The sequence below is a fragment of the Carcharhinus amblyrhynchos genome, chromosome 30 (assembly GCF_965287045.1).
Source record: "Carcharhinus amblyrhynchos chromosome 30, sCarAmb.v2.hapA, whole genome shotgun sequence".
Lineage (NCBI taxonomy): Eukaryota > Metazoa > Chordata > Chondrichthyes > Carcharhiniformes > Carcharhinidae > Carcharhinus > Carcharhinus amblyrhynchos.
Genome location: NC_137353.1, coordinates 24,383,571 through 24,410,442, shown reverse-complemented (window position 1 = coordinate 24,410,442; position 26,872 = coordinate 24,383,571). Strand labels below are relative to the sequence as shown.

Sequence of the window (26,872 nt, the reverse complement as noted above, 5' to 3'; positions counted from 1 at the left end):
ATTTTTGGGAGAATTGCCCCCAATATTTCTACACTGTGGAAAGCTGATGAATTTACTCAGAGCCCAATGGCCTCAATCATTTTGTGTACATCACAATCTAGTCTGGGATAAAGAAGACCTTTCTGCCCATTGAACTCTTCCTTTTTTTTAAGCTTATTTATTAGTGTCACAAGTAAGGCTTACATTAACACTGCAATGAAGTTACTGTGAAAATCCTCTGGTCGCCACATTCCGACACCTGTTTGGGTACACTGAGGGAGAATTTAGCACGGCCAATGCACCTAACCAGCACGACTTTCAGACTGTGGGAGGAAACTGGAGCACCCGGAGGAAACCCACGCAGACACGGGGAGGACGTGCAGACTCCACACAGGCAGTGACCCAAGTTGTGAATGGAACTGGGGTCCCTGGTGCTGTGAGGCAGCAGTGCCAACACAGACCCATCCTCCCATGCCAACACCTAGTTATTTTGTAAATAAATCCGCTGCCTGGTCACACTTACCTGCTCATGTGCTTAATCATCGAGTATGCAAAGAAACTCCCCCCAAACCTGCGGCCATTCTGTCCATTGTCCACTGGAGGCTGTAGGGGACTGATCCTAGATGGTAAATTGAAATGCGATCAGGAATCATGTGGGACATTGCAGAGTTACAGAAATAGGTGAGATGAGAGGGAGAAGGTGAAGCCAGTGCTGGGGTTCGCTGAGTGGAGTGTTGCTGAAGGCGGTCGCCATGGGAACGGTAAACAAAGCGGCTGAAATTGACACACTGACATTGACACACGTGCGCCCGGCACGCACATGGCATCGATTTGCCCTCTACCCCGTCCCGTTGTCGATCGATTTACCCCCGACCCCTTGGGAACATTGCCCAGCTGGAAGCTGCAACAGCGCTACCAAAACCGAGTGCTGGTGGGCAACTGGGTGGAGGAAAGGGAGAAGGTGAGGGAGAGGAGCCACAGGGAAGGGAGAGAAGGAGGGAGGGAGGGAAGGAAGTGGGAGGGAGAGAAGGAGGAGGGAGGGAGAGAAGGAGGGAGGGGGGGAGAGAAGGAAGTGGGAGGGAAAGAAGGAGGAGGGAGGGAGGGAGAGAAGGAGGAGGGATGGAGAGAAGGAGGAGGGAGGGGAGGGAGGGAGAGAAGGAGGGAGGGAGACAAGGAAGTGGCAGGGAGCGGGGGAGAGGTATAACACGGATATTAGAGGGAGGTTTTTCACACAGAGGGTAGTGGGGGTATGGAATGCTCTGCCAAGTAAGGTGGTGGAGGCAGGCATGCTGGAGTTGTTAAAGAGTAACTTAGGCAGGCACATGAGTGGGTTGGAGATGGGAGGATATAGGAGATTGTTTTAAATAAGGTTCATTAGCATTGGGACGTCCCTGGTAATGTAAAAGGATATGGTTTGATAATAATGTTTTTTTTCTCTTTTAATTCACAGGTTTGAGTTGGTCCGCCTTGTTGTCCAACGAGGGGCATACGCGCGATGGGTCGTACTTGGGCTGCTCTTGAATGTTCGAGATTGGCCTAGTGCTTCATGTCGTTAGTGTGTGCTTAAACTGGACCAGATACTGGGCAACACGACAGCTCAGTGACTATCACTGTTTGCTGTGCAGACACATGGATTTGGGCCAGTGTCTGTGGGAGTTTGTGCATTCTCCCCATGCTTGCGTGGGTTTTCTCCGGGTGCTCCGGTTTCCCCCCACACCCCAAAGATGTGCTATTAGGCTGATTGTCCCTAAATTAGTTTCCCTCAATGTGGATGGCCATAAAAACAATAGATAAGGGTCATGGGTGGAGAGGGGTACTGGTAGTATTAAAATGACGGCGCGGGCTCGTTGGGTCGAAGGGCCTGTTTCCCGGGCTGTTTTTGTTCTTTGTTCTTTGGAAAGAAGGAGGAGGGAGGAAGAGAGGGAGGGAGAGAAGGAGAAGGGAGGGAAGGGGGATAGAAGGAGGGAAGGAAGGATGGAGGAAAGGGGAGTTTAGAAGGCTGAGGGGGGATCTTATAGAGACGTATAAGATAATGAAGGGGATGGATAGGGTAGAGGAGAAAGGATAGCAGGACTCGAGGGCACAGGCTCAAGATGGGGGGGTGCGGTTTAGATCGGAGTTGAGGAGGAACTTCTTCACTCAAAGGGTGGTGAGTCTCTGGAATTCTCTGCCTGTTGAAGTGGTGGAGGCTGCCTCGCTAAATATATTTAAGTCATGGGTAGATAGGTTTCTGATAGACTGGGGAATTAAGGGTTATGGGGAGAAAGCGGGAAAGTGGAACTGATCCACTTCAGATCAGCCATGATCTTATTGAATGGCGGGGCAGGCTCAAAGGGCTAGATGGCCTACTCCTGCTCCTGTTTCTTATGTTCTTATGTTCTTATGAAAGAAGGAGGGAGGAGAGGGAGAGAAGGAGAAAGGGGAGAGAAGGAGGGAGGGAGGGTGAACAGGAGATGGGATGAAAGAAGCAGGAGGGAGGGAGAGAAGGAGAGAAGGGTGAGAGGGAAAAAAGGAGGAGGAGGGAGGAAGGGAGAGAAGAAAGAAGGATATTGCCATATGTGTGGCTCTGGGGAGAGACCCCTCTGTTATTGTGTCAGCAGCTAAGCCAAGGAAGGAGAGGATAGGCAAATACTGAGGCAGCGTGCAAAGATCCATTGACCTCAGACTGGATTTTCTGGTTTTGGGAACGAGTGTGGCTGGAAAATCCCATCCACAGATCCAAAATCATTTTGTTCTTTTGACTTTGTTTTTTGGAAGGGCAGCAAATTGTTGTGGAAGCTATTCTGCAGTGAGAGAGTTTTTTATACGTAACTGATGGAGATATATAATCCTGTATTAAACACTGGGTTGGTCTCAGCGGGAGAATCGGGTCTAGTTCTGGGTGTTGCACTTTAGAAGGATGTGAATGCATCAGAGAGGGTGCAGAAAAGATTCACAAAAATGGTTCCAGGGCTGAGGGACATCAGCGCTGTGAATGGGTTGGAGAAGCTTCCTCATTAGAGAGGAAGAGAGTTAAGAGGTTTGATCAAAGTGTCCAAAATTATGAGGGTCCCAGACAAAGGAGATCTGCAGATATTGCACCAATTGGTGGAAGGACTGAGAGTTGGAGAACAATGACTTAAAAGTATTGGAAAGAAGGTCCAAAGTGGACATGGGCAAAAGCACCTTTATAGAATGAGTGGTTAAGCCTTGGATTGCACTGTCTGAGAGTCTGGCAGAGGTCGATTCACTCGAGTCTTTCAGTTGAGCAAAGGGCAGGAATGGATCCATTGAGTCGATGCTGGTTCCTTGTAAGAGCAGCTGAGTTAATTCCCCCCAATCTTTCCCCTATTGAATGCCTTGACTGATTCTGCCTGCACCACTCTCTCAGGCAGTGCATTCCAGGGCCTGAGCACTCAACCGATTTTCCCCATGTTGCTTTAGGTTCAAAAGAGGGAGTTCCAAAACCTTGACCCAGCGACATGAAGGCACAGGAATGTATTTCTAAGTTAGAGTGGCTTGGAGAGGAGCTTGCAGGTGATGGTGTTCCTATTGTCCATTTCCTTCTGGGTGCTAAAGATTGTGGGCAGGACTTTACGGCCTCACATGTCCTGAAACCGTAAAAGCTCACCCGAAGTCAATGGACTTTCCCATTGTCCACCCCTCGGTTACTCTGATTCCTGTGGCTGGTGAGGTGATAAAATTCCAGCCTGTGTGCTGGGTGATGAAGGAGCCTTGGCAAATTACTGCAGTGCATCTTGTAGACATGCTATAGCCATGGTGGCACTGGTGGTGGGGGGTAGTGAATAGTTACAGCGTTGGACAGGGTGCTAATTAAGCGGCTGCTTCATTCCCAGTGTAAGTTCTCACTGCAGCATTTCTTATCTTTGTTCCATGCAGTTTATCAAGGGGACTTGCTTTGGGACCACCACTTACCGAGCTGATTACAAGCCCTATCCATTTACCATGCCGGACGTCAGGGAAAATGTTGAGATACTAAAAAAACACCAGGTGAGATGAAGAGTGCAGCAAGGGGGCCCCCAAAGTGGGAATGCTGATTGGTATTGCGACAAAGCCCTTTCTGAACCCCAGTAATCAGACAGATTCTGGAACGATTTCTGCCACTGTGAACGGATGGGGTTGGCAGGGGTGGGGTTGGCAGGGGTGGGGTTGGCAGGGGTGGGCAGACAGGGGATAGGGGTTCATGCACATGTCCCAAAGCCAATGACAGAGGCCCATAATATCCTCTCCTTCCTGATTTGAGCATCTGATGAGTGAGATGTACTTGGGAAATCACTCCTTACATCTCACAGAGTGTTAACAGATGCCCTGTGATTTCACTTTGACTGCAGGTTCCCCGACCAAAGGAGATGCCAGTAGTGGGTGGGGGTACCCTGCAAATCCTCACCCTCTCTGTGGGTTCCTGGGGTGCATTTGCAAGGGCATCAGTAGATCTCCTGTTACTCCACCCCTCCCCCCACACCCACCCACCCACCCACACACACACACACACACACACACACACACACACACAACTGCACACTATACAGTAAGAGGCAGGAACACTAGTTTTAATTTGTCCTGGCTTCTCATTGGTGTTGTCTCAACCTCAAATGGAGTGAGCTGATGGGTCACCTTGCAGGACCTGTTTGTACGTTGCACCTACACAGGGGGCACCCTCTACTGCACCTTGCAGTCTCCCCCATTTAGACTGAGATGTGATCTTAGCACTCTAGTAGCGAGTGCCCCACCCACTCCAGTGCTCTATTCTTCATGTCAAGAATTGCCAACTCTTTGAATTTTTGTACTATTTTCACCAGTTTCTATTTCACCCCTGTAAAGCATACACATTTGTGTAGTGTGATCTATCAGTTTCACAATGAAAAGTTGGGACTTTCCTGTAACAGCATTAATTGCCACACCACAGTTGCAGTTAGCCAATATACCATTCAGGCCTAGCGAGGCAGTTTGCAAGGTAGAAATTGCAAGCTGGGAATGAGCTGAAAAACTTGTATGGCATGAGCTTAATTCACAACACTGCTCCTTCAGAAGAATGAATGAGGGGAGATCTTATAGAAACATATAAGATTATGAAGCAAATAGATAAGATGGAAACAGGGACGCTGTTTCCACTAGCAGGAGCTAGGGAGCACAGCCTCAAAATAAAGGGCAGCAGATTTAGGAATGAGTTGAGGAGGAACTTTTCCACCCATAGGGTTGTGAATCTGTGGAAGTCCCTGCCCAGTGAAGCTGTTGAGGCTACCTCATTGAATGTTTTTAAGGCAAGAATAAATAGATTTTTGAATAGTAAAGGAATTAAGGATTATGATGAGCAGGCAGGTAAGTGGAACTGAGTCCACAAAAAGATCAGCCATGATATTATGGAATGGCAAAGCAGGCTCGAGGGGTCAGATGGCCGACTCCTGCTTCTAGTTCTTATGTTCTGGCACCTTGCTGAAGCAGCGATCATGAACCAGAACTCTGCGCCCCTCCCAGCAGAGCTAAACTGATTTTAGGTGATTCTCTAGGTATGAACTGCTCTGCACGGCAAATGGACCAATTTTGAAGAATATTGCAATGGGCTGGCAGTGGTTGGCATGTGTTCGGATTGGCACAGTGTAAACCTCCCAGTGGGCTGGGGATTAAGGCCACTTAAGTTACAGATGAAACAATGGAACTGTCGGAATTGTAAGTGAATGAAATCATAACACATCCCTCGCAATTGTAGCCAAAAAACTCTGAAATCATAACTTACCAAAGGCAGAATTTGATCTAATTGTAAATTAGGAGCCCTTGTATAATTAATGTTTCCTTAGTGCTTGATGCAGAAAAAAAAATCTCTTAATAAGTTGCCTTTTTTTTTAGGGAATACCTCGATCAGTATTATTCCCTCATCATAACATTCCACGCTCCTGGTACTATGTTACTCAGTACGATGAACATATCAATAGACGCCCAAATCCATGTTTGCCTCCACTTCGCAAATGGAATAAAAGAAAGTTAACCTGGAGCCCAGAAAGTTCAGACTATCCACTAATAGGTATGTATTACAATGCATACTTACGCCAATCTTCTCCCCCTTCTTGTGCCTTCTTTCTTGAATGAAGAAAGTAACTCTTGCCAGGGTGTGGTTTGCCAGGTGCCAGCGATTCTCTGCCCTCTTGTCCAAATGAGTGATCCTCAGTTAGGAGCATTGGCAGCTTATTCTTCCATGGTGGTGGTGGTAGCGAAGGTGATGAGAGGTTGCCGTGAGCAGTCCTGCACTCATTTGCCATTCACGCGTGGGTTTTCAAACAGACAACGATATGTAAGAAATCCAGGGTGATTTTTCTCTTCTCGGTCTGAAGCTGTTAAAGTCCCATCTTACTATTGCAGCTGAGGCCAGCCAAGTAGGGATCACACCTGGGACCATCTGGCCTGGCACCTTGCACATTCCCAATTTTTTTTATTCATTTGTCTCTGGCTGGCCAACATTTATTGCCCATCCCTCGTTGCCTTTGAACTGAATGGCTTGCTGGGCCATTTGAGAGGTCAGGTTGGAATCAACCATTTTGCTGTAGCTCTGGAGTCAGATCTAGGCTTGGCCAGGTAAGGACAACAGATTTCCTTGCTTAAAAGACATTAGTGAACTAGATGGGTTTTTCAACAATCGACAATGGTTTCATGGTCATCAGTGGATTCTTAATTCCAGATCTTTTTTATTGAATTGGAATTTCACCACCTGCTGTGGATGGATTCGAACCCGGGTCCCCAGAACATCAACTGAGTTTTTGGATTAATAATCCAGCGATAATACCACTAGTCCAACGCCACGAGGCTTCATCCACCATTGGCAGCAATGCTCTAAGTCCTGGAATTCCCTCAATTAACTTTCTTGTCCACCTTCCAACTTAAAGATGCTCCTTAAAACTTATCTCTCTGACCAATCCTTGTTTTATGCCACTCAGTGTCAATTTTTGTTAGAGAGATCTCCTTAGATTGCTTTGCTACGTTAAAGGTGTTAGATATATGCACGCTACTGTTGTTGTGACTCAGTGATGTCTCTTATATCTGTTTCCTTTCAGCTCCTCCTACAAATTTTGGCCTCTTGGAGGACAAGTTAGCTAAGCTGAAGAAACAACAGCAGAATCAGCCTGGATTGTATGACACAATCTACACTCGCTCCTATGGTCCTAAATCTCTTATTCCACGAGAGCCCCTACCTAGCCAACGATAACGCCACACTGCCCCGTGTCACAGCATTGACAACAATAGCTCCAGTTTTCCTTAACAAAGACCAAGACCTAACATGGTCTTGTTAAGCAAAAATTGGGCTGTAATAACGTGCCCAGCTTTCACTGGCTTGGGGTACGTTAGGAACGCTGCAGTAGGTACATCTGATATTGACCTAATGAACTTGTGGAAAGTAGTTCATTAACATCGATTTTAGCAGAATACATCTTATGAAATAACTCAGTAATAAATTGGTGCTTACCTGTGCTGTGCCTCTTTGTGTTTCAATTGCTGTACGTGGGAGCGGGCGCGAAAACATTGTTATTTTTCTCAGTTAACTTCCAATCTGATGGAACCATTCCCAAATTTGCTCCACACTTACCTGGAGGAGTTGATATATTCTGGTAATGAATTAACCAGTAAGTTTACCATGTATTAAAGAAAGCCTTATACTTAGAGGCCTTACACTAAGGGGAGGTGATGGCCTGGTGGTATTATCGCTAGATTATTAATCCAGAAACTCAGCTAATGTTCTGGGGACCGGGTTTGAATCCCATCACAGCAGGTGGTGGAATTTGAATTCAGTAAAAATAAAATCTGGAATTAAGAATCTACCAGCCGACCATGAAATCCTTTTTGATTGTTGTAAAGTCCCATCTGGTTCATTAATGTCCTTTAGGGAACGAAATCTGCCGTCCTTACCTAGTCTGGCAACATGTGATTCCAGACCCACAGCAATGGGCTTGACGCTCAACTGCCCTCTGAAAAGAGCAACTAGGGATGGGCAATAAATGCTGGCTCAGCCAGCGATGTCCACGTCCCACAAATGAATAAAAGAAACTTAGATGCAGTGACTTATTAGGTGTCTTGGATTTGTTGCCAAGCAGTAACTTGCTTGGAAATGTATTTATAGGAAAAGAAACAGTTACTCAGCAAGAGATCCCACAAACATCAATAACCAGGTAAGATAAAAGCAAAATACTGCAGATGCTAGAAATTTGAAATTAAAACAGAAAGTGCTGGAAGTCTGCAACAGGTCTGGCAGCGTCTACAGACTAAAGAAGACACATGTTAACTCTATTTCTCTATCCACCAATAACCAGGTATTCTGTTCCTTTCGGTAGCTTGTCTGTTATAGGGAGGGACTTTATGGCTTTGCTCGTCCCGAAACTGTAAAATCCTGCCCGAGGTTAATGGACCTGCCCATGCCCTGCCCCTCACCCGCTCCGATTCACATGGAGGACGGGCTGGTAAAATTTCAGCCATATAGTGCAGAAAAGGCCCTTTGGCCCATCGAGTCTGCAACAACAGTAACTACCACTAAAGGTGCGCTAATCCCAGTTTCCTGCACTTGTTATCATGGTTTTATATCGGGATTCGATCTTATTCAAGAGATCTTGCTGGAGGCAGTGGCCTTTTGTTGAGAACAAATTTATTTATGGACTAAATATTCACAAAGTTTAAGTAAGAAGTACGTCGGTGAAGCTACTGTCGAAGACTTTGCAGTCCTCACCCTTCAGTGAGTGATGCTGTGACATAACTCATTACGCACTGGGTCAGTAGCTATTATTATATTATAACCTTTTATAGTTTGGAGTCAGTTGATGGAGAAGTGTTCTCCAGGAGACTGCGGAAACGTTTCTTCAAATAGTATTGGAGTATGGAGATGGAGGTGGGGGCCAGTTTAACAGCTCCTCTGACTGTCATCACCTAGAACAGGGCAGCACTGCCCCGGGGAGTCAGACAATATGACTCTTTTTCTATTCATTTGTGGGATTTGGGCTGTGAGCATTTATTGACGTGGAGATGCCGGTGTTGGACTGGGGTAAACGCAGTAAGAAGTCTCACAACAGCAGGTTAAAGTCCAACAGGTTTATTTGATAGAAATATTCCACTTTAACCTGGTGTTGTGAGACTTCTTACAGCATTTATTGCTGATCCCTACTTGCCCTTGGAGGGCAGTTAGCAAGTCAACCACACATTGCTCTGGGGCCACATGTAGGCCAGACCAGGTAAGGATGGCAGATTTCCTTCCCTAAAGGGACATTAGTGAGACAGATAAATTTTTCCGACAGTTGATAATGGTTTCATGGTCATCAGTAGATTCTTAATTCTAGATATTGAATTCAAATTCCACCATCTGCTGTGGCGGGATTCGAACCTGGGCCTCCACATCATTAGCTGAGTTTCTGGATTAATAGTCTGGCGATAATACCATTAGGCCATTGCCTACCCCCTCTCAAATCTTGCTCAAATTCTGGTGTTGGACTTGAACTGACAGTCCTGAAACTGAGACAGCTATTACCAACTGAGTCGCGCCATTATTGTGAACGATCTCCACCAGTTGATGGAACTAGACTAGGTAACCTGCCAGGCAGTGAAGTATTGTTCCTGTGGAACACTGACCTTTGAAGGGTAGGAGGGATGTTTAAGATAATCACTTGCAAGCTACACAGATCTGTGTGTGAAATGACTTATTTGAACAGAGGTGTTAATCCATGTTGCAAGAAATGGGCTGGTGCCCCCCCCATTTAAACAATAGAAAGAGATATCTGAGAAGTGTGCATTAATCATTCCTAACATCGCAAGGCTGCTGTAATTGTACTGAAGCGTAATTACACATGTGACCATCGGAGGGAGCTGGGCCTACACCTATTCATTTTTAATGGCTTGAGTTCTAAGTGTCTTCACTTTTTAATGATCAGTGTCTTTACTTACTGGAATCCAAACTCAACTGTTGTCAACGAGAGAGGCAAAACAGCTCCATCTTATCTGTCTGAGCTTGGCTGTGACTTAGGTTCCAAATATTAAATAGCCAGCCTTTCCAACCAAGATTTCTATCAAGACGTAAGTGTAAGTGACGCAGGTGTTTTAAATTAAGTTACATCCAGAGGGAGAGAGAGATTAAAGTTTAATAGAGTTCGAACTTGCCAATGAGACTCGGATAGAGGAGAACAGGCTGTGATAAAGGAAAACCTGAAGTTGTGTGAGAAATACACTCTGTAACTCAGAAAGCACAATGAGACCATAAGATATAAGAGCAGAAGGAGGCCATTCAGCCCATCAAGTCTGCTCTGCCATTCTGACATAATCCTTGACTCCACTTTCCCGCTTTGTCCTCGTAACCCTGGATTCCCTTACTGGTTAAAAATCTGTTTATCTCTGCTTTGAACATGCTTAACGACCCAGCTTCTAAAACCCTCTGCAGTAAAGAATTCCACAGATCCACTTCCCTCTGAGGGAAGAAATCCCTCCTCATCTCTGCCTTAAACAAGTGATACATTATTCTGAGATTATGCCCTCTTGTCCTAGACTCCCCTACAAGGGGAAACAGCCTTTCAGCGTCCATCCTTGAGAATCTTTTCTGCCTCAATAAGGTCACCTCTCATTCTTCTAAACTCCAATGAGTACTGACCCAACCTACTCAACTTCTCCTCATAAGAAAATCCCTCCATATCTGGGATCAACCAAGTGAACCTTATCTGGACTGCTTCCAATGCCAGTGTACCTTTAGATAAACGAATCAAAACTGTTCACAGTATTCCAGGTGTGGTCCAACTAGTGCATTGTATGGTTTTAGCAAAAGTTCCCTATTTTTATATAGCTAACATTCCATTTGCCTTCCCTATGACTTGCTGAACTTGCATGCTAGCTTTTTGTGATCCATGCACGAGGACCCCCTATTTCCCTCTGTGCTGCAGCTTTCTGCAGTCTTTCCCCATTTAAATAATATTCAGCTCCTTTATTCTTCCTATCAAAGCACATGATGCCACATTCTTCTATATTATATTCCATCTGCCAAGCTTTTGCCCACTCACTCACCCATCTATATCCCTCTGTAATATCTTTATGTCATCCTCAACACTTGCCTTCCCATTTATTCTTATATCATCCACAAACCTGGCAACAATATATTCACTTCCCCTGTCCAAGTCATTGATATAGATTGTAAGTGATTGTGGCCCCAGTACTGATCCCTGTGGCCCTCCACTACAGGTTACAGGTTGCCATTCTGAAAATGTCCCTCTCATCCCAACTCTCTCTTCATGCTTCATCCATACTACCCCCAACACCATGGGCAGTATTATTAAGTAGCTTTTTGTGTGGTGCCTTATTGAATGCTTTTTGGAAATCCAAGTACATTACCTCCACTGGTTCCCCTTTATCTACCTGGCTCATTACCACCTCAAAGAACTTTAATAAATTTGTCAGCCATGATTTCCCTTGCCTGAAGCCAAGCTGACTCTACTTATTTCTGCAATTCTAAATTTACTGCTCTTACATCCTTTATAATGGACTCTAATATTTACTAAATTACAGAAGTTAAACTAACTGGCTTATAGTTACCTATTTTTTGTCTCCCACCCTTTTGGAATAAGGGTGTTATGCTGGAAGTTTTCCAATCATCTGGGATTTTTCCAGAATTTAAGGAATCTTGGAAGATTATTACCAGTTCATCCACTATCTCTGTACCTACTTCCTTCAAAGTCTTAATGTTTATTTGTTAGTGTCCCAAATAGGCTTATATTATGACTGCAATGAAGTTACTGTGAAAATCCCCTAGCCGTCACATTGCTGCGTCTGTTCGAGTACACTGGGAGAGAATTTAGCACGGCCAATGTAACTGACCAGCACATCTTTCAGACTGTGGGAGGAAACCAGAGACCCAGAGGAAACCCAAGCAGACGCAGGGAGACTCCGCATAGGCAGTCACCTAAGCTGGAAATCAAACCTGGAATCCTGGCACTGTGAGGCAGCCCATGTTGCTACTGCGGCGCGCATATCCTGCAGCGCATCCCATCGGGTCCAGGGAACTTATTGGCCTTTAGCCTCAGCAGTTTCCCTCCTATCTCCCTAGCACATTTTTAGAAACAGCTCACACTGGGAGTGGGTGACAAAGCATGAGAGCAACAGAGAACACAGAAAATAAAATGAAAATGGGGCATATAAAAAATGGAAAAAGAAAATCAGTGAGAGGGAAAGCCAGAGAAAATTAAGCAAGGAGCTCCAGAGAAGGCTTAGGGAGTAATTACATTGAACAGCGTAGACCATCAAGATTCCCAATTCAATCTCTAGCCTACGGCTTATAGCTAAGTAGCAGAGATACAACCATTAGCTTCATTGTCACTGATCCAAAATAAAGAAAGTTAACCAGGGTCCTCAGTCCTGATGCCTATTCAGTTATGCATCCCCAACACCCCCCCGCTGCCCCCTGGAAAAATGGGTTTGCCAAGTCCTAACTCAAAGGTAGCAATGAGCTCAGTGATGGTCAGTAACTAGAATTAGACATGGCAAATGCTGGAGGGTTGAAGATTCCCACAGAAATATAGCTAGAAGGTATCAAACCTTCAGGGGGGGAAAACAAAAAAAGAAAGATTACAGTTTATTTATCAGTGTCACAAGTAGGCTTACGTTAACATTGCAATGAAGTTACTGTGAAAATCCCCTACCGATTTCTCCTCTTTTAAGGTCAAAGCAAATAAACAAACTCAAATTAAATTAGGACAAAGTAAAAGGGGCAGCTCCCCAAAAAGAAGGGGAACAGCCTGAACAAAAAACAAAGTACAAAGGAAACTTAAGACACATCAAATCAAAACATGATTGTCAGGGTCTATAACACACCCCAGCTCCTGCGGTGCCCAGCGGGCGTGGAAGGGTTTTTATTTTTGCAACTTCGTCCACTGCAAGTGGACAGTTTCTTCACTTCCAACACCCATGGGGTAGCAAGGTGGTCAGCACTGCTGCCTCACAGCACCAGGGACCAGTGTTCAATCCCTGGCTTGGGGCACTGTCTGTACAGAGTCTGCACATTCTCCCCATGTCTGTGTGGGTTTCCTCCGGGTGCTCTGGTTTCCTCCCAAAGTCCAAAAGACATGCTGGTTAGGTACATTGGCTGTGCCAAATTTTCCCTCAGTGTACCTGAACAGGCACTGGAGTGTGATGACCAAGGGATTTTCACAGTAACTTCATTGCAGTGTTAATGTAAGTCTATTTGCATCATAAATAAACTTAAAACTTAAACACCATCCCAACCCCCCGTGCCCCCGTCCCACCTGTGCCTCTGTGCCTCTCCCACACTTCCCTCATGCCCCCCACACTCCTGTGTCCCCTATGCCCCCAGTGCTCCTCCTATGCTCCCCCTGCTCCTCTCCTCACCACCCCCCCACATTAATTCTGAGCGCATTCCTGAAAATGGCTCTTTAAGCAAGGCACCAGATGGGAATGTGAGCTTTGGAAAATGGCTGGAGAGCAAACTTTCCACTTCATTTGCATAAAGCCATTACTTGATTGATGTTAGAATTCTAAAGGACACAGCAATGCTGGTGCCAACTCCTCAATCATTAGATCATCAGATCATCAGATTTACTGTCAGCCCAGTCTGTGTCAGTGAGCCAATGATGACAATGTCCAATTAGACTAAGTTTCCCCTGTCTCAAACTCACTGTGACCAACAAATACAATTTAAACTGATAACCAAAGGGTAGGAGAGGGTGTAAGCAGCAACTTGTGTTATGTAATCAATTAGACTAAATGTTGGTGATTAGGACACTGGCTATAAGGAGGATGTTGTCCACACATACTCTTCATGGTGATTTATTGCTGTTTTCCCCCTTTCAACATGCGATGGTATCTCTTTAAGTAGACACACCTGGTGCATTCAGCCAGGCTTCATAATAAATAAACCTCTGATCCGACCACTCAGCACTCTGTCATACTGAATGATCCAGAACAATTCACGGCTGTCAGTGCTGCGTGTAACCCAGTAACTCTGCTTGCTAACAAGAGGCTGGAGATTTATTTAATGAAAGTTAGTACGTGGGGCTTCCACAGAGAGAGAGAGAGCGAGGGAAAGGGTTTGGGCTGCTATTCAGAATGGATTCGATCTTATCCAGTCCTTTCAATTTCTGGCGAGTCCATTCAGTTTTGTCTCGCTGACGTTTGTTTCACGGGGATTTTCTTGTTGTTGATAGTATATCCGGGTTTAACTCCGTGCCTGTGCTCAATGCGCACAAGGGTTAATCGGACGATCTCGAGGTGTAACATTCCTCCACCGACTGTATTTTCCCTCTACACTGGCAGCTGCTTTATGTCAGCGCAGATGAGAAAATTGCCTCTACATGACAGTGCCTAGGGGACTTTTTTTGGAATGTGAGATGTCGTAAATCATAGAATCCTACAGTGCCAAAGGAGACCATTCAGCCCATTAAATCTGCACCAACCACAATCCCATCCAGACCCTTTTTGGGCAACTCCACATATTTACTCTGCTAATGCCCCTTGACACTAAGGGGCAATTTATCACAGCCAATCCACCTAACCCATACATCTTTTGGACTGTGGGAGGAAACCAGAGCACCTGGAGGAAACCCACGCAGACATGGGGAGAAGGTGCAAACTCCATATAGAAAGTGACCAAGTTGGGAATCGAACCCAGGTCCCTGATGCTGTGAGATAGCAGTGCTAACCACTATGCCACCCATAATGGCACTCAACATTATTGTTGATGATATTAAAAAGTGAACACTAATAAGATAAAAGCAAAATACTGCAGATGCTGGAAACTGAAACAAAATTAGAGAATGCTGGAAAATCTCAGCAGGTCTGACAGCATCTGTGGAGAGAGAATGGAGCCAACATCTCGAGTCTGGGTGACCCTTTCTCAGAGCTAATTGTTCTACTAGCAACACTCTTCAATCCTTAATGCCACTATCAACTCTCTCTTTGTCTTGTGGCCATGACACCTTTAACAATACCTTCTTAGTTCCGACCTACCCTTAACCTTCTATTCTGCACTCCCACCTCCCCACTATATAATCCATCATATTTCTATCCCGCTTCAGTTCTGAACAAGTCATATGGACTCAAAACATTAACCCTGTTTCTCTCTCTGCAGATGCTGTCAGACCTGTTGAGCTTCTCCAGCAATTTCTGTTTTATTTCAGATTTACTGCATCTGCAGTATTTTACTTTTAACTAATTGGTCAGAATTGTACCATTCTGCCCACCATGGGGAATCAGAGCAGGCGGGGGTGGACAATGGGACGGTCCATTGACCTCAGATGGGATTTTATGGTTTTGAGATGTGAGGCTGTAAGATCCTGTCCAATGTGTTTGTACAGGATTCCTCCATCTGCTACTTTAAAATCCCCCATTGAATGCTTCTATTAAACAGTAAAAAGTCTCACAACATCAGGTTAAAGTCACTCACCTGATGAAGGAGGAACTCTCCAAAAGCTCGCGATATCAAGTAAACCTGTTGGACTTTAAGCTGATGTTGTGGGACTTCTTACTATGCCCTCCTCAATCCAACACTGGTATCTCTATGTCATGGCTTCTGTTAACGGAGTGGATAAAAGTGCATTCATCCATCAACCATCATTCCTAAGTTTCTGCTGGGAGGACTGGGTTGTGTTATTCCTTCAGTTCAGAGGTTCAGCCACCCATGCAGGCCAGGAATGTGATTCATAATGTCAGTTTGCCTGGATCTCTTCCCCATAGCTTTGGGGAATATCTTCTTGAAATGCTGCTTAACCCGAAAGGAGTATTTGGGGCCTTGAATGGTGAGGAGGGAGGAGGTAAAGAGGTAGGAGTGGACCTTCTGTGATTGAAAGTGAAGATACAATGAGAAGGAGATGGGTGGTTGGGCGTGGTTTGACTTGTAAGGAGAGGTTGGATAGAGCCATACAGTCATAGAGGGTTACAGCATGGAAACAGGCCCTTCGGCCCAACTTGTCCATGCCACCCTTATTGCCCGCATTTGGCCCATATCCTTCTATACCCATCTTACCCATGTAACTATCTAAATGCTTTTTAAAAGATAAAATTGTACCAGCCTCTATTACTACCTCTGGCAGCTTGTTCCAGATACTCACCACCCTCTGTGTGAAAAAGTTGCCCCTCTGGGCACTTCTGTATCTCTCCCCTCTTACTTAAACCTATGCCCTCTAGTTTTAGACTCCCCTACCTTTGGGAATAGATATTGACTATCTACTTTGTCTATGCCCCTCATTATTTTATAGACCTCTATAAGGTCACCCCTCAGCCTCCTGTGCTCAGAGAAAAAAGTCGCAGTCTATTCAGCCATTCCTTATCATACAATCCATCAAGTCCCGGTAACATCCTAGTAAATCTTTTCTGCACTCTTTTTAGTTTAATAATATCATTTCTATAATAGAGTGACCAGAATTGCACACAGTATTCCAAGTGTGCCCTTACCAATGTCTTGTACAACTTCAACAAGATGTCCCAAATCCTGTATTCAATGTTCTGACTGATGAAACCAAGCATGCCGAATGCCTTCTTCACCACTCTGTCCACCTATGAATCCACTTTCAAGGAGCTATGAACATGTATCCCTGGATCTCTTTATTCTGAAACTCTCCCCAATGCCCTACCATGAACTGAGTAAGTCCTGCCCTGGTTCAATCTACCAAAATGCATTATCTCGCATTTGTTTAAACTCCATCTGTCAATTGTCAGCCCATGGCCCAATTGATCAAGATCCCGCTGCAATTGGAGATAATATTCCTCACTGTTCATCATACAACCAATCTTGGTGTCATCTGCAAACTTACTAACTATGCCCTGTATATTCTCATCCAAATCATTAATATAAATGCCAAATAACAGTGGGCCAAGCATTGATCCCTGAAGCACACTGCTGGTCACAGGCCTTCAGTTTGAAAAACAACTCTCTATAACCACCCTCTGGCTTCTGTCAAGAAGCCAATTTTGTATCCATTTAGATACCTCATCCTGGAGCCTGTGAAATTTAGCTTTATGCAACAACCTAACATGCGGTACCTTGTCAAAGGTCTTGCTAAAGTCCATGTAGACAACATCAACTGCACTATCCTCATTTACGTTCTTGGTTATCGCCTTCAAAAAACTCAATAGACTGGGACTTCTTTTCCTGGCACGTTGGAGACATAGGAGTGTTCTTATAGAGATCTACGAAATAATGAGGGGCACAGATCAGCTAGATAGTGAACATCTTTTCCCAAAGGTAGGGGAGTTTAAAACTAGACAACATAGGTTTAATGTGAGAGGGGAGAGATATAAATGTGTCCAGAGGGGCAATTTTTTCACACAGAAGGTGGTAAGTAGCTGGAACAAACTGCCAGAGGTAATAGGTGGGTACAATTTTGTATTTTAGAAATCATTTAGACAGTCACATGGACAAGATGGGTATAGAGGGATATGGGCCAAATGTGGGCATTTGGGACTAGCTTAGCGGTTTAAAAGTAAGGGTGGCACGGACAAGTTGGGCCAAAGGGTTTGTTTCCATGCTGTAAACCTCTACGACTCCATGACTCAATGGAGCAGGGTGTCACTTGCATTTCCTTCAATTTGGCCTACTGTATTCGCTGCTCCCTATGTGGCCTCCTCTCCATTGCGGAGACTAAGCACAGACTGAGTGACCGCTTTGCTCAGCACGCAAGCATTACCCCAACCTTCCTGCTGCTTACCATTTGACCTCAGCATCTTGCTCTCAAGCCCACATGTCCAATGCAATACTCCAGTGAAGGCCAAAGCAAGCTGGAGGAGCAGGCACCTTTATGGAATCCTACAGTGCAGAAGAAGGCCGTCCAGCCCAGTCTGCACCAACAACAATCCCGCCCAGGCCCTATCCCCATAATCCCATGTATTTACCCCGCTAATCCCCCTGACACTGAGGGGCAATTTATCACGGCCAAAGCAACTGCACCTTATCTTCCAATTAGGCAGATTACAGCCCTCAGGACTCAATGTTGAGTTTGGCAACTTTAGATTTTAACCATTCTCCTCCATTTTAAACCACCTTTTTATATATATTCTGCTCTCATACCAAACCTTTTGTTCTTAAAGCTGCTCCTTTTTAGTTGCAGTTTCTACATTTTGCCTCCTTTCTGCTCTATGAGTCGAGATGTTAACTCTGTTTTTCTCTGGATGGACAATGTCAGAGATGCTGAGTTTTCCCAGCATTTTCTGTTCTTGAATTCTAAACAGCAATTGGCTGTCATTCACGCCTGCATTGGGTCTGTTAGCGGTACTGGTTATTCGATCTATTATGGATCAGGATGTTTTGTGTGAATGAGTCACTCGATATGCGAGCAGATTCTCATTGTGAGTGTGAAAGTTTTAAACTAGAGATACTTAAATTTGCCATTGAAAGTGTGCAGACTGCATTTACAGAATTATAGAATCCTACAGGGCAGAACGAGGCCATTTGGCCCATCGAGTCTGCACCGACCACAATCCCACCCAGGTCCTATCTCCATAACCCCATGCATTTACCCTAGCTAGTCCCCCTGACACTATAGGGGCAATTTAGCGTGGCCAATCTACCTAACCCACACATCTTTGGACTGTGGGAGGAAACTGGAGCACTCAGAGGAAACCCACGCAGACACAGTTTACTGAAAAAACTCCATCTTGGTGTGATGAAGGTGCTTTGTGTCTCCATGTTTCTCTTCATGTTTTTGCTCTCTTTCCATGGACAATTGCAATTTAAAGGCCTTTGGAAGGGTTGAAAGCAACCACAAGTCATTAAGTGTTTACCAAGGCCAAAGGTCAAGGAAGGTGATGGAAAAGAAGGAAAGGCAAGTAACAGAGCAGAGTAGAGCTCACCCCTCCCACCTTCTACACCCCTTCCTCTCCGCCCTCATCCACCTCACTTCCCCCCTTCCCTGGGGTGGGTGGAGGAGGGGTGTAGATGGAGAGAGGAGGATATAGATATCAAACAGCAGGAGGAAAAAAGTAATCAGGATTCACGTTCATGATTTATTAAAGCCACTGCACTTTCCAAATCTGGAAATCCAAACAGGATAAGAATTATGAAGACTCCTGTACATGGGGTGACACAGTGGTTAGTTAGCACTGCTCCCTCACAGCGCCAGGGACCCAGGTTCAATTCAGGCCTCAGGCAACTGTCTGTGCAGAGTTTGCACGTTCTCCCCATGTCTGCGTGGGTTTCCTCCAGGTGCTCCGGTTTCCTCCCCCACTCCAAAGATATGCAGGTTAGATGGATTGACCATGCTAAATTGTCCCTTACTGTCAGGGGGATTAACAGGGTAAATATGTGGTGTTGCAGGGACAGGCCCTGGGTAGGATTATTGTCAGCGCAGGCTCAATGGGCCGAATGGCCTCCTTCTGCACTGTAGGGATTGTACTCTCTGATTCCTCTGTTCCCTCACTCCGTCATTACTGAGCCCTCAGTCTTCAGGGTTCTTTCACATGGACCTTTTTATGAAATCTTACCATCTCTCTTTTTTTCCTGTTATAAACTTCTCAAAACTAAGACCTAGACAATGTCAGGTTTGGGATACTAGATGGAAAGAAAATTGGTGCCACACAAGTGCAAGGCATTGATTGAAGATGGTTAGACTTTTCCCTGTTACAGATAATGGGCATTATCATCACTGAATGCTATGCCACGTTCAGGTTTACCATACACCCAGCATCAGAAATCTTAACTGGTTGAACCAACAAGAGCAGATCAGAGGTTGGATATTCTGCAGTGGGTAACTCGTGGGTGGCACCTTCACAGCACCAGGGACCTGGATTCAATCCTGGCCTTGGGTTACTGTCTGTGCAGAGTCCACACGCTCTCCCTGTTTCCATGTGGGTTTCCTCCGGGTGCTCTGGTTTCCTCCCACAGTCCAAAAGACATATTGGTAAGGTGCATTCACCATGTTAAATTCTACTCAGTGTACCCGAACAGGCACCAGAGTGTGGCAACTAGGGGATATTCACAGTAACTTCATCGCAGTGTTACTAAAGACTACTTGTGACAAATAAATAAACTTAAACACAAACTTTGAGGTTCTTTAGGGTAACTTTAACATGAACAAGTTATTGTTGGAAAAAGGTCCGTGTTACTATTTATAGGAATAATCAGGGGCTGTCTCTTTCTTTTAACTATTGCCTCCCTCCTGCCCATAGTGTAGGAACCTAATTTATGCATTCCGCAGGATCTTGTTCTCCTCCAGTCATCGATAACTTAGCGATATCTGTATTGATAAGTTCTGTAGCAAATGTCACTGGATAATGATCAAGAAAAGCAACTCTCAGCAGTCAAGTATTTGACTCAGTCTGAATCAGTCCTGAATATTTCAGCATATTACATCTGGCTGTGTAAACCTGTGGAAAGACAGTCTTCAAACCAGCTACAGGTATACACCAGATTCACTTACTGAAGAAACCCCATCTGTGGCAGATTAATTTACATTGCGTCAGTCAGAAATCAAACATAAACGGCGGACCCTTTGGAAAGAGATGGCGATGGTCCTTCTGTATCACCCAGTGCAGCAGTGAGCTATAGTGACCAGGGAAATCAGGGTCTGTACCTGCTCTGTGGTGGGCTGATCTCTTGTAGGTCTAACCCTACTCTGATTTTCACCGCTGCCCAAATTATTCTCTTTTACAACTGCCATGTGAATTCGCAGTCATAGAGATAAAGAGGCCCTTCGGCCCAACTCATCCATGCTGACCAAGTTTCGTACATTGCACTAATTCTATTTGCCTGCGTTTGGCCCATATCCCTCTAAATCTTTCCCATCCGTGTACGTGTCCAAATGTCTTTTAAATGTTGTAATTGTACCTGCCTCTATCACTTCTTCTGGCACTCATTCCATATACATACCACCCTCTGTGTGAAAGAATTGTCCCTCAGGTCCCTTTTAAATCTTTCCCCTCTGATCTTAACCCTATGCAGCATGGTGGCACAGTGGTTAGCACTGCTGCCTCATAGCGCCAGGGAGCCAGGTTCAATTCTAGGCTTGGGCCACTGTCTGCATAGAGTTTGCACCTTCCATCCGTGTCTGCGTGGGTTTCCTCCGGGTGCTCCGGTTTCCTCCCACAGTCTGAAAGACGTGCTGGTTCGGTGCATTGGCCGTGCTAAATTCTCCCTCAGTGTACCTGAACAGGCGCCAGAGTGTGGTCTACTTGAGACAAATAAAGAAACTTTCTGTCCTCTAGTTTTGGGTTCCCCTATCCTTGGGGAGAGACCTTGGCTATTCTCCTTACCTATGCCCCTTTTGATTCCACAAATCTCTATCGTGTTTGCTGTTTTTGTTTATAACCTTTTGGAAATAATTCATCTAAACTCTACAAGTTTAAAATGAAGAACAAATTGTGGGCAATATTTCCATTATGTGCCTCCCAGGAGAATACTAATGTACCACCACACTCTGGAACATTCCAACTCTGTTTTCATCTTCCCAATTTCCCAAATTTGTTCCAGCTTTTCATGAAGTGCTTTACCTTTGTTGGAATAAGAGGATATATCCCACCAAAGGGTGACAAAGCGTGAGCCTGCACAGTCATCTTTGGAACCTGACCAGCTGTGAGGTACATCACAGCTGAACATTACCCAAGCAAGAACAGATAGAACTTTCATGACTGTAGGATGCCCCAAAGGACTTTACAGTTAGTGAAGTAATTTTGAAATGTAGTCATAGAATCCCTATAAAGCAGAAGGAAGCCGTTCAGCCCATCGAGAGTGCACCGACTCTCTGACAAAGTACCTTACCCAGCCTTTTCCTCTGCCCAATCCCTGCAATCCCACACATTTACCATGGAAAATCCAATTTGGGACACTAAGGTGCAATTTTACTATGGCTAATCCACCTAACCTGCACATTTTTGGGCTGTGGGAGGAACCCGGAGCACCCAGAGGAAGCCCACGTAGACACAGGGAGAATGTGCAAACTCCACACAGACAGTGACCTGAGGCTGGAATTGAACCTGGGTCCCCAGTCCCCACTGCTATGAGACAGCAGTGCTAACCACTGTGCCACCATGCTGTCCCTTAAGAAGATTGTGATTGCGAAGATTGTAATTCTCCTAAATCCATCCACATGCACCACCATCTTCCCAACTCCCATTCCTGCCCACCACCACCCCACCCCTGTTCCCTCCGCCCCGCCCCCGTCACCCGCCATCTTTGAACCAAGGCTAGGAATTGAATCTGGAATCTTCCTGGCATAATTTTGAAAGGTTTCCTCCCCTTTACACCCTTCTGCCCTCCCTGATGTTGTTGAAGATCTGCTCCTGATATCATTGTTCAAATGTTGAGTGCAGCAATCTGACAGGGTTTCTCGAGCTCTCGTGGAGAGATGTGTGCCTAGCAACAACCAAAGCTTGTAGCAATAACACTGGAGTGCACCTGTGACTACTGGCATTCTCGACAGGGCTCACTGGATGTTGGCTGAATCCCTTTAACTTGGTGACATTAGCTAGGGGAAAGCAGGCAAGTGACAGACTCGATGGTGTCGGAGCAGCTTCCGTTGCCCTTGGTGTTTCTGATCTCTGATGAAAGTCAATCTGCCCTCAAATCCACTCAGCTTTCAGGGACGGAATAATTTTCCGTGCTTTGACATGAAAAGGTTTATCACACGCCTGTCAATGGCACAGAGAGTACTTGTGTCATCCTGTCCTTCATACATGCCGCAGCACTGCTCTCAGCTTTCCCCGCCAGCTCAGCACAGGCTGTGGAAAGATTTCCAGATGCCGTCGCCATTTAAAAAAAATTAACTTGTTCACTCCCGGAATGTGCAGCAGTTTGTTCATTATCCTTTAATGCCAACCTTTAATGTGTGGCACGGTGGTTAGTGCAGATGCCTCACAGTGCCAGGGACCCGGGCTCGATTCCTGGCTTGGGTCACCGCCTGTGCAGAGTCTGCACATTCTCCTGGTGTCTGCGTGGGTTTCCTCCTGGTGCTCCCATTTCCTCCCACAGTCCAAAAGACATGCTGGTTAGTGTGCTGAATTGCCCCTTATTGTACCCGAACAGCACCGGAGTGTGGCGACTAGGGGATTTTCACAGTAACTTCATTGCAGTGTTAATGTAAGCCTACTTGTGACACTAATGAATAAACGTTAACTCTACTTTCACAGTCCAAAAGTTGTGGGTTACTGAGTTAGGTTAGGAAGATTGGCCATGCTAAATTGACCCTTAGTGTCAGGGAGTTAAGAGGGTAAATATGTGGGGTTATGGGGATAGGGCCTGGGTGGGATTGTTGTTGATGCAAGCTTGATGGGAGCTTGTATCTTTTCTTCCTGTCTGTGTGGCTTTCCTCCGAGTGCTCCGGTTTTCTCCCACACTCCAAAGATGTGCAGCTTAGGTGGATTGGCCATGCTAAATTGCCACTTAGTGTCCCAGGATGTGTAGGTTAGGGGGATTAGCCATAGGTAATGAGGAAAGGACAAGGAGGGGTTGGCCTGGGTAAGATGCTGTGTCAGTATAGATCCAATGGGCCGAATGACCTCCTTCTGCACTGCATCAATTCTGTGATTACCCTACAACCTGGATTCCTCGTTTAACGCACCAATTTTCCTCTTTCTTGGACTTGCTAATGGGGCTGGGCATTACCAACATGGACATAGCTTACAGACATGGTCATTCTTCATGTTGGAGCCAAGAAAGTAGGCATTGGCAAACTATTGGACCACAGGAAACAAAACATCTGTTTTGTCCTTAACTGGATTTGGCCCATGCACAGAGGACTGCTGGCCAGCTAGTAAGAGACCCCCGGCTGGCTTAACAATGTCTTGAGGTTAACTACTGACACACTGTCTGAGATCAAGAGGCAATTTAAATACAGAATAATGGATGTGAGGGAGTGAGTTGCAGGCTCCAATCAGAGAAGCTGGAGCAAGAGAAACATGGGGGTGAATTACAAGTCGGAATCGAATTGAAAGGGTGGCATGGTTTATAAACCATGTATAAGTCTGAATAAAGGGTATCCAGGAGTGAGCTATCGATTGGAATCTGACCTGTTGTCTCTGGTATTGGGTGAGCTGATAAGTTCTAACATGTCAATTTCATTATTTCAGCTATGATGTGGAGTTACCGGCATTGGACTGGGGTGGGCACAGTAAGAAGTCTCACAAAACAAGGTTAAAATCTAACAGGTTTATTTGGAATCACGAGCTTTCGGAGCACTGCTCCTTCATCAGGTGAGTGAGGAGTTGTGTCCACAAATAGGGCACTTATAGACACAAACTCAATTGCAAGATAATGGTTGGGATGCGAGTCTTAACAAGTAATCAAGTCTTTACAGGTGCAGACAGACTCGCCTTCCAACCATTATCTTGTAATTGAGTTTGTGTCTATACATGTCCTGTTTGTGAACCCAACTCCCACTCACCTGATGAAGGAGCAGTGCTCCGAAAGCTCATGCTACCAAATAAACCCATTGGATTTTAACCTGGCATTATGAAACTATTTAATATTCTTCCAGCGAGGAGGAACAAAAGGATAATCAGGAGTTTTATCTGATTCCCTTTGAGGACTAGTTGGTATTTGTATATTACTTATCCGGACAACATTAAGTCAGCAGGATAGAGCCCATGAAAGGGTGGATTGAAAATAAGCTGCAGAAGGAGCAGGTTGGGTGGGTGAGTTGCTATGTTTCAATCCACAGATGTTAACCTTTAAGTCCTCACGTTTCACTGGGATCACTCATGTTTTTACTGGGTGAAAAGATTCTCATTGACATGTTCTCTCCTTCCTGCATTTCTCCTGATTTCTCCTCCTAGGGGCGGCATGGTGGCACAGTGGTTAGCACTGCTGCCTCACAGCACCAGGGCCCCAGGTTCAATTCCAGCCTCCAGTCACTGTCCGTGCGGAGTCTGCAAGTTCTTCCTGTGTCTGCGTGGGTCTCCTCAAGATGCTCCGGTTTCCTCCCATGCTCCAAAGATGTGCGGGTTAGGTGGATTGGCCATGCTAAATTGACACTAGTGTCAAGGGATTAGCAGGGTAAATATGTGGGGTTATGGGGATAGGGCCTGGGTGGGATTGTGGTCAGCGCAGACTTGATGGGCTGAATGGCCTCCTTCTGCACTGTAGGGTTCTATGACTTCCCAGTGACAAGGTATAATTACTGCTATCATTTTCTCAGTGTTTATAATAACCCTGCTGTTCACATTTACAACTCCTGTGTTCTAATCTTTTGTTTTTTTTTGTGTTCCATTTCCAACATTTTATTATAAGATATCAGAAATAAGAGCAGGAGTAAGTCATTCAGCCCATCCATCCCACTCCGCATTCAATAAGTAAGTGGCCTTTACTCCACTTTTTTGCCTGTGCCCCGTCACCCTTTGCTCCCACATAGATCAAAAATCCAACTCCATCTTGAATATTTTCAACAACCCAGTCTCCACTGCTCTCTGGGCTGGAGAATTTAATAGACTAACAACTTTCTGAGGAAGGAAATTCCTCCTCATCTCCACCTTCCTGAACCACTGCAGGCAGCGTAGGTTTGTACCTGCCCCAGTTCCATATTCTCACAGGGGAAGAAACATCTTCTCATCCTGTCAGAATCTTTTATGTTTCAATAAAATCATTTCTCATTCTTTGAAACTCCAAAAAATAAGAATCAGAATCCCTACAGAGCAAAAGGAGGCCATTTGGCCCTTTGTGCGGGCACAGAAGGCATTAGTGATGCCCTCGGACACTGCATGCTCCCTCTCCAGGGACACCCGGCTGTGAATATAGCCTTGGTAGAGGGGCACACAGTCAGTTTGGATGACCCTCTCGATCACATGCTGCCTGGACCTGTAAATGGACTCTTTAATCAAGAAATTCATATTCCAATAGGCCAACCTCAATCACCTGATTGAAGTCATTATAACCTGAGTCCCTGGTGCTGTGAGGCAGCAGTGCTAACCACTGTCGCCCATTAGTAAAGACTCAAACTCATCAACCTTTCCTCATAAGATAACCCTTTCATCCCAGGAATCAGCCGAGTGAACTTCCCCTGAACTCCCTCCAATGGAAGCATATTCCTCTTGGAGGAAGGAGACCAAAACTGCACACAATACTCTAGGTCTGGTTGCACCAATGCTCTGTCTACAGTTGGAGAAGGACTTCCCAATTTTTATAGCCCATTCCCTGTTGCAGTAAACATCTATGAATCATTCCTGCCCTCTATCCAAAGGTGTTTCCTTTGTTTCCTTTCTCCTTTTCCCTGCCTCTGAATTTTGCTTAGAAAGTGTTGAATCTTTGAGTTCTTCCAGTTCTGATGACAAGTCACTGATCTGAACCATGAACTCTGGTTCTGTCAGTACAGATCCTGTCAGACTGACACAGTGTTTCCAGCCTTTACTGTTCTTCTTTCAGGTTTCCTGCGACGTATCTGGTCACAATGTTGTCTCAGCGTGAAGTACCAGTGCGACTAATTACACACAACATACACACTCTTCCAGTTTCTGTTTCCGACAATTTGAGTGACCCTTGCCTCACCTACATTTCCTTTGCATGTTGCGCCCTAGTATTTAATCACCAAGTTAATATCTCTGACCTCAGACAGGAATTAATGTGCGGCTAGAATTACCATATGAGGAGCCTAGCCAGCAACGCAAAGTCTGCATTCCTCGATCATACAGGAAATTACACCCAGATCTTCTCTTGAATTTCAGGAGCAATCAGGTGTAAATCAACTCCCTGCCGTTCTGTGGAATTATTTATATGGGGTTATGTCAGTGAGATCACATTCCCAGCCATCTCCTCTCACTTACTGCCTCGGTATACAGAATGGAAAATATTATCTTTATCCATGATCAATTTTCCTAGATGGAAACAAAGAAATCAGAAAACGCAGATGCCAACCATTTGGCCCATCACACTGTTGCTAGCTCTTTGACTGAGCCCTTGAATTTGCCCCTCTCTTCCCTCACAGCCCTGCACAATTTAGTTTAAGTTCCTGTTCCGCTTTGA

At 45.3% G+C, this 26,872-nt stretch overlaps 1 protein-coding gene across 1 annotated transcript; it reads left to right on the top strand.

Moving 5' to 3' along the window:
• The first annotated feature begins 799 nt into the window (after positions 1-799).
• Positions 800-7,209, top strand: cfap107 (cilia and flagella associated protein 107). The gene is made up of 4 exons (XM_080215419.1): positions 800-940; positions 3,859-3,969; positions 5,824-5,998; positions 7,023-7,209. Exons 1-4 carry the CDS (start codon positions 800-802, stop codon positions 7,172-7,174), a joined length of 579 nt encoding a protein of 192 aa, XP_080071545.1. The 3' UTR covers positions 7,175-7,209.
• Positions 7,210-26,872: the final 19,663 nt, after the last annotated feature.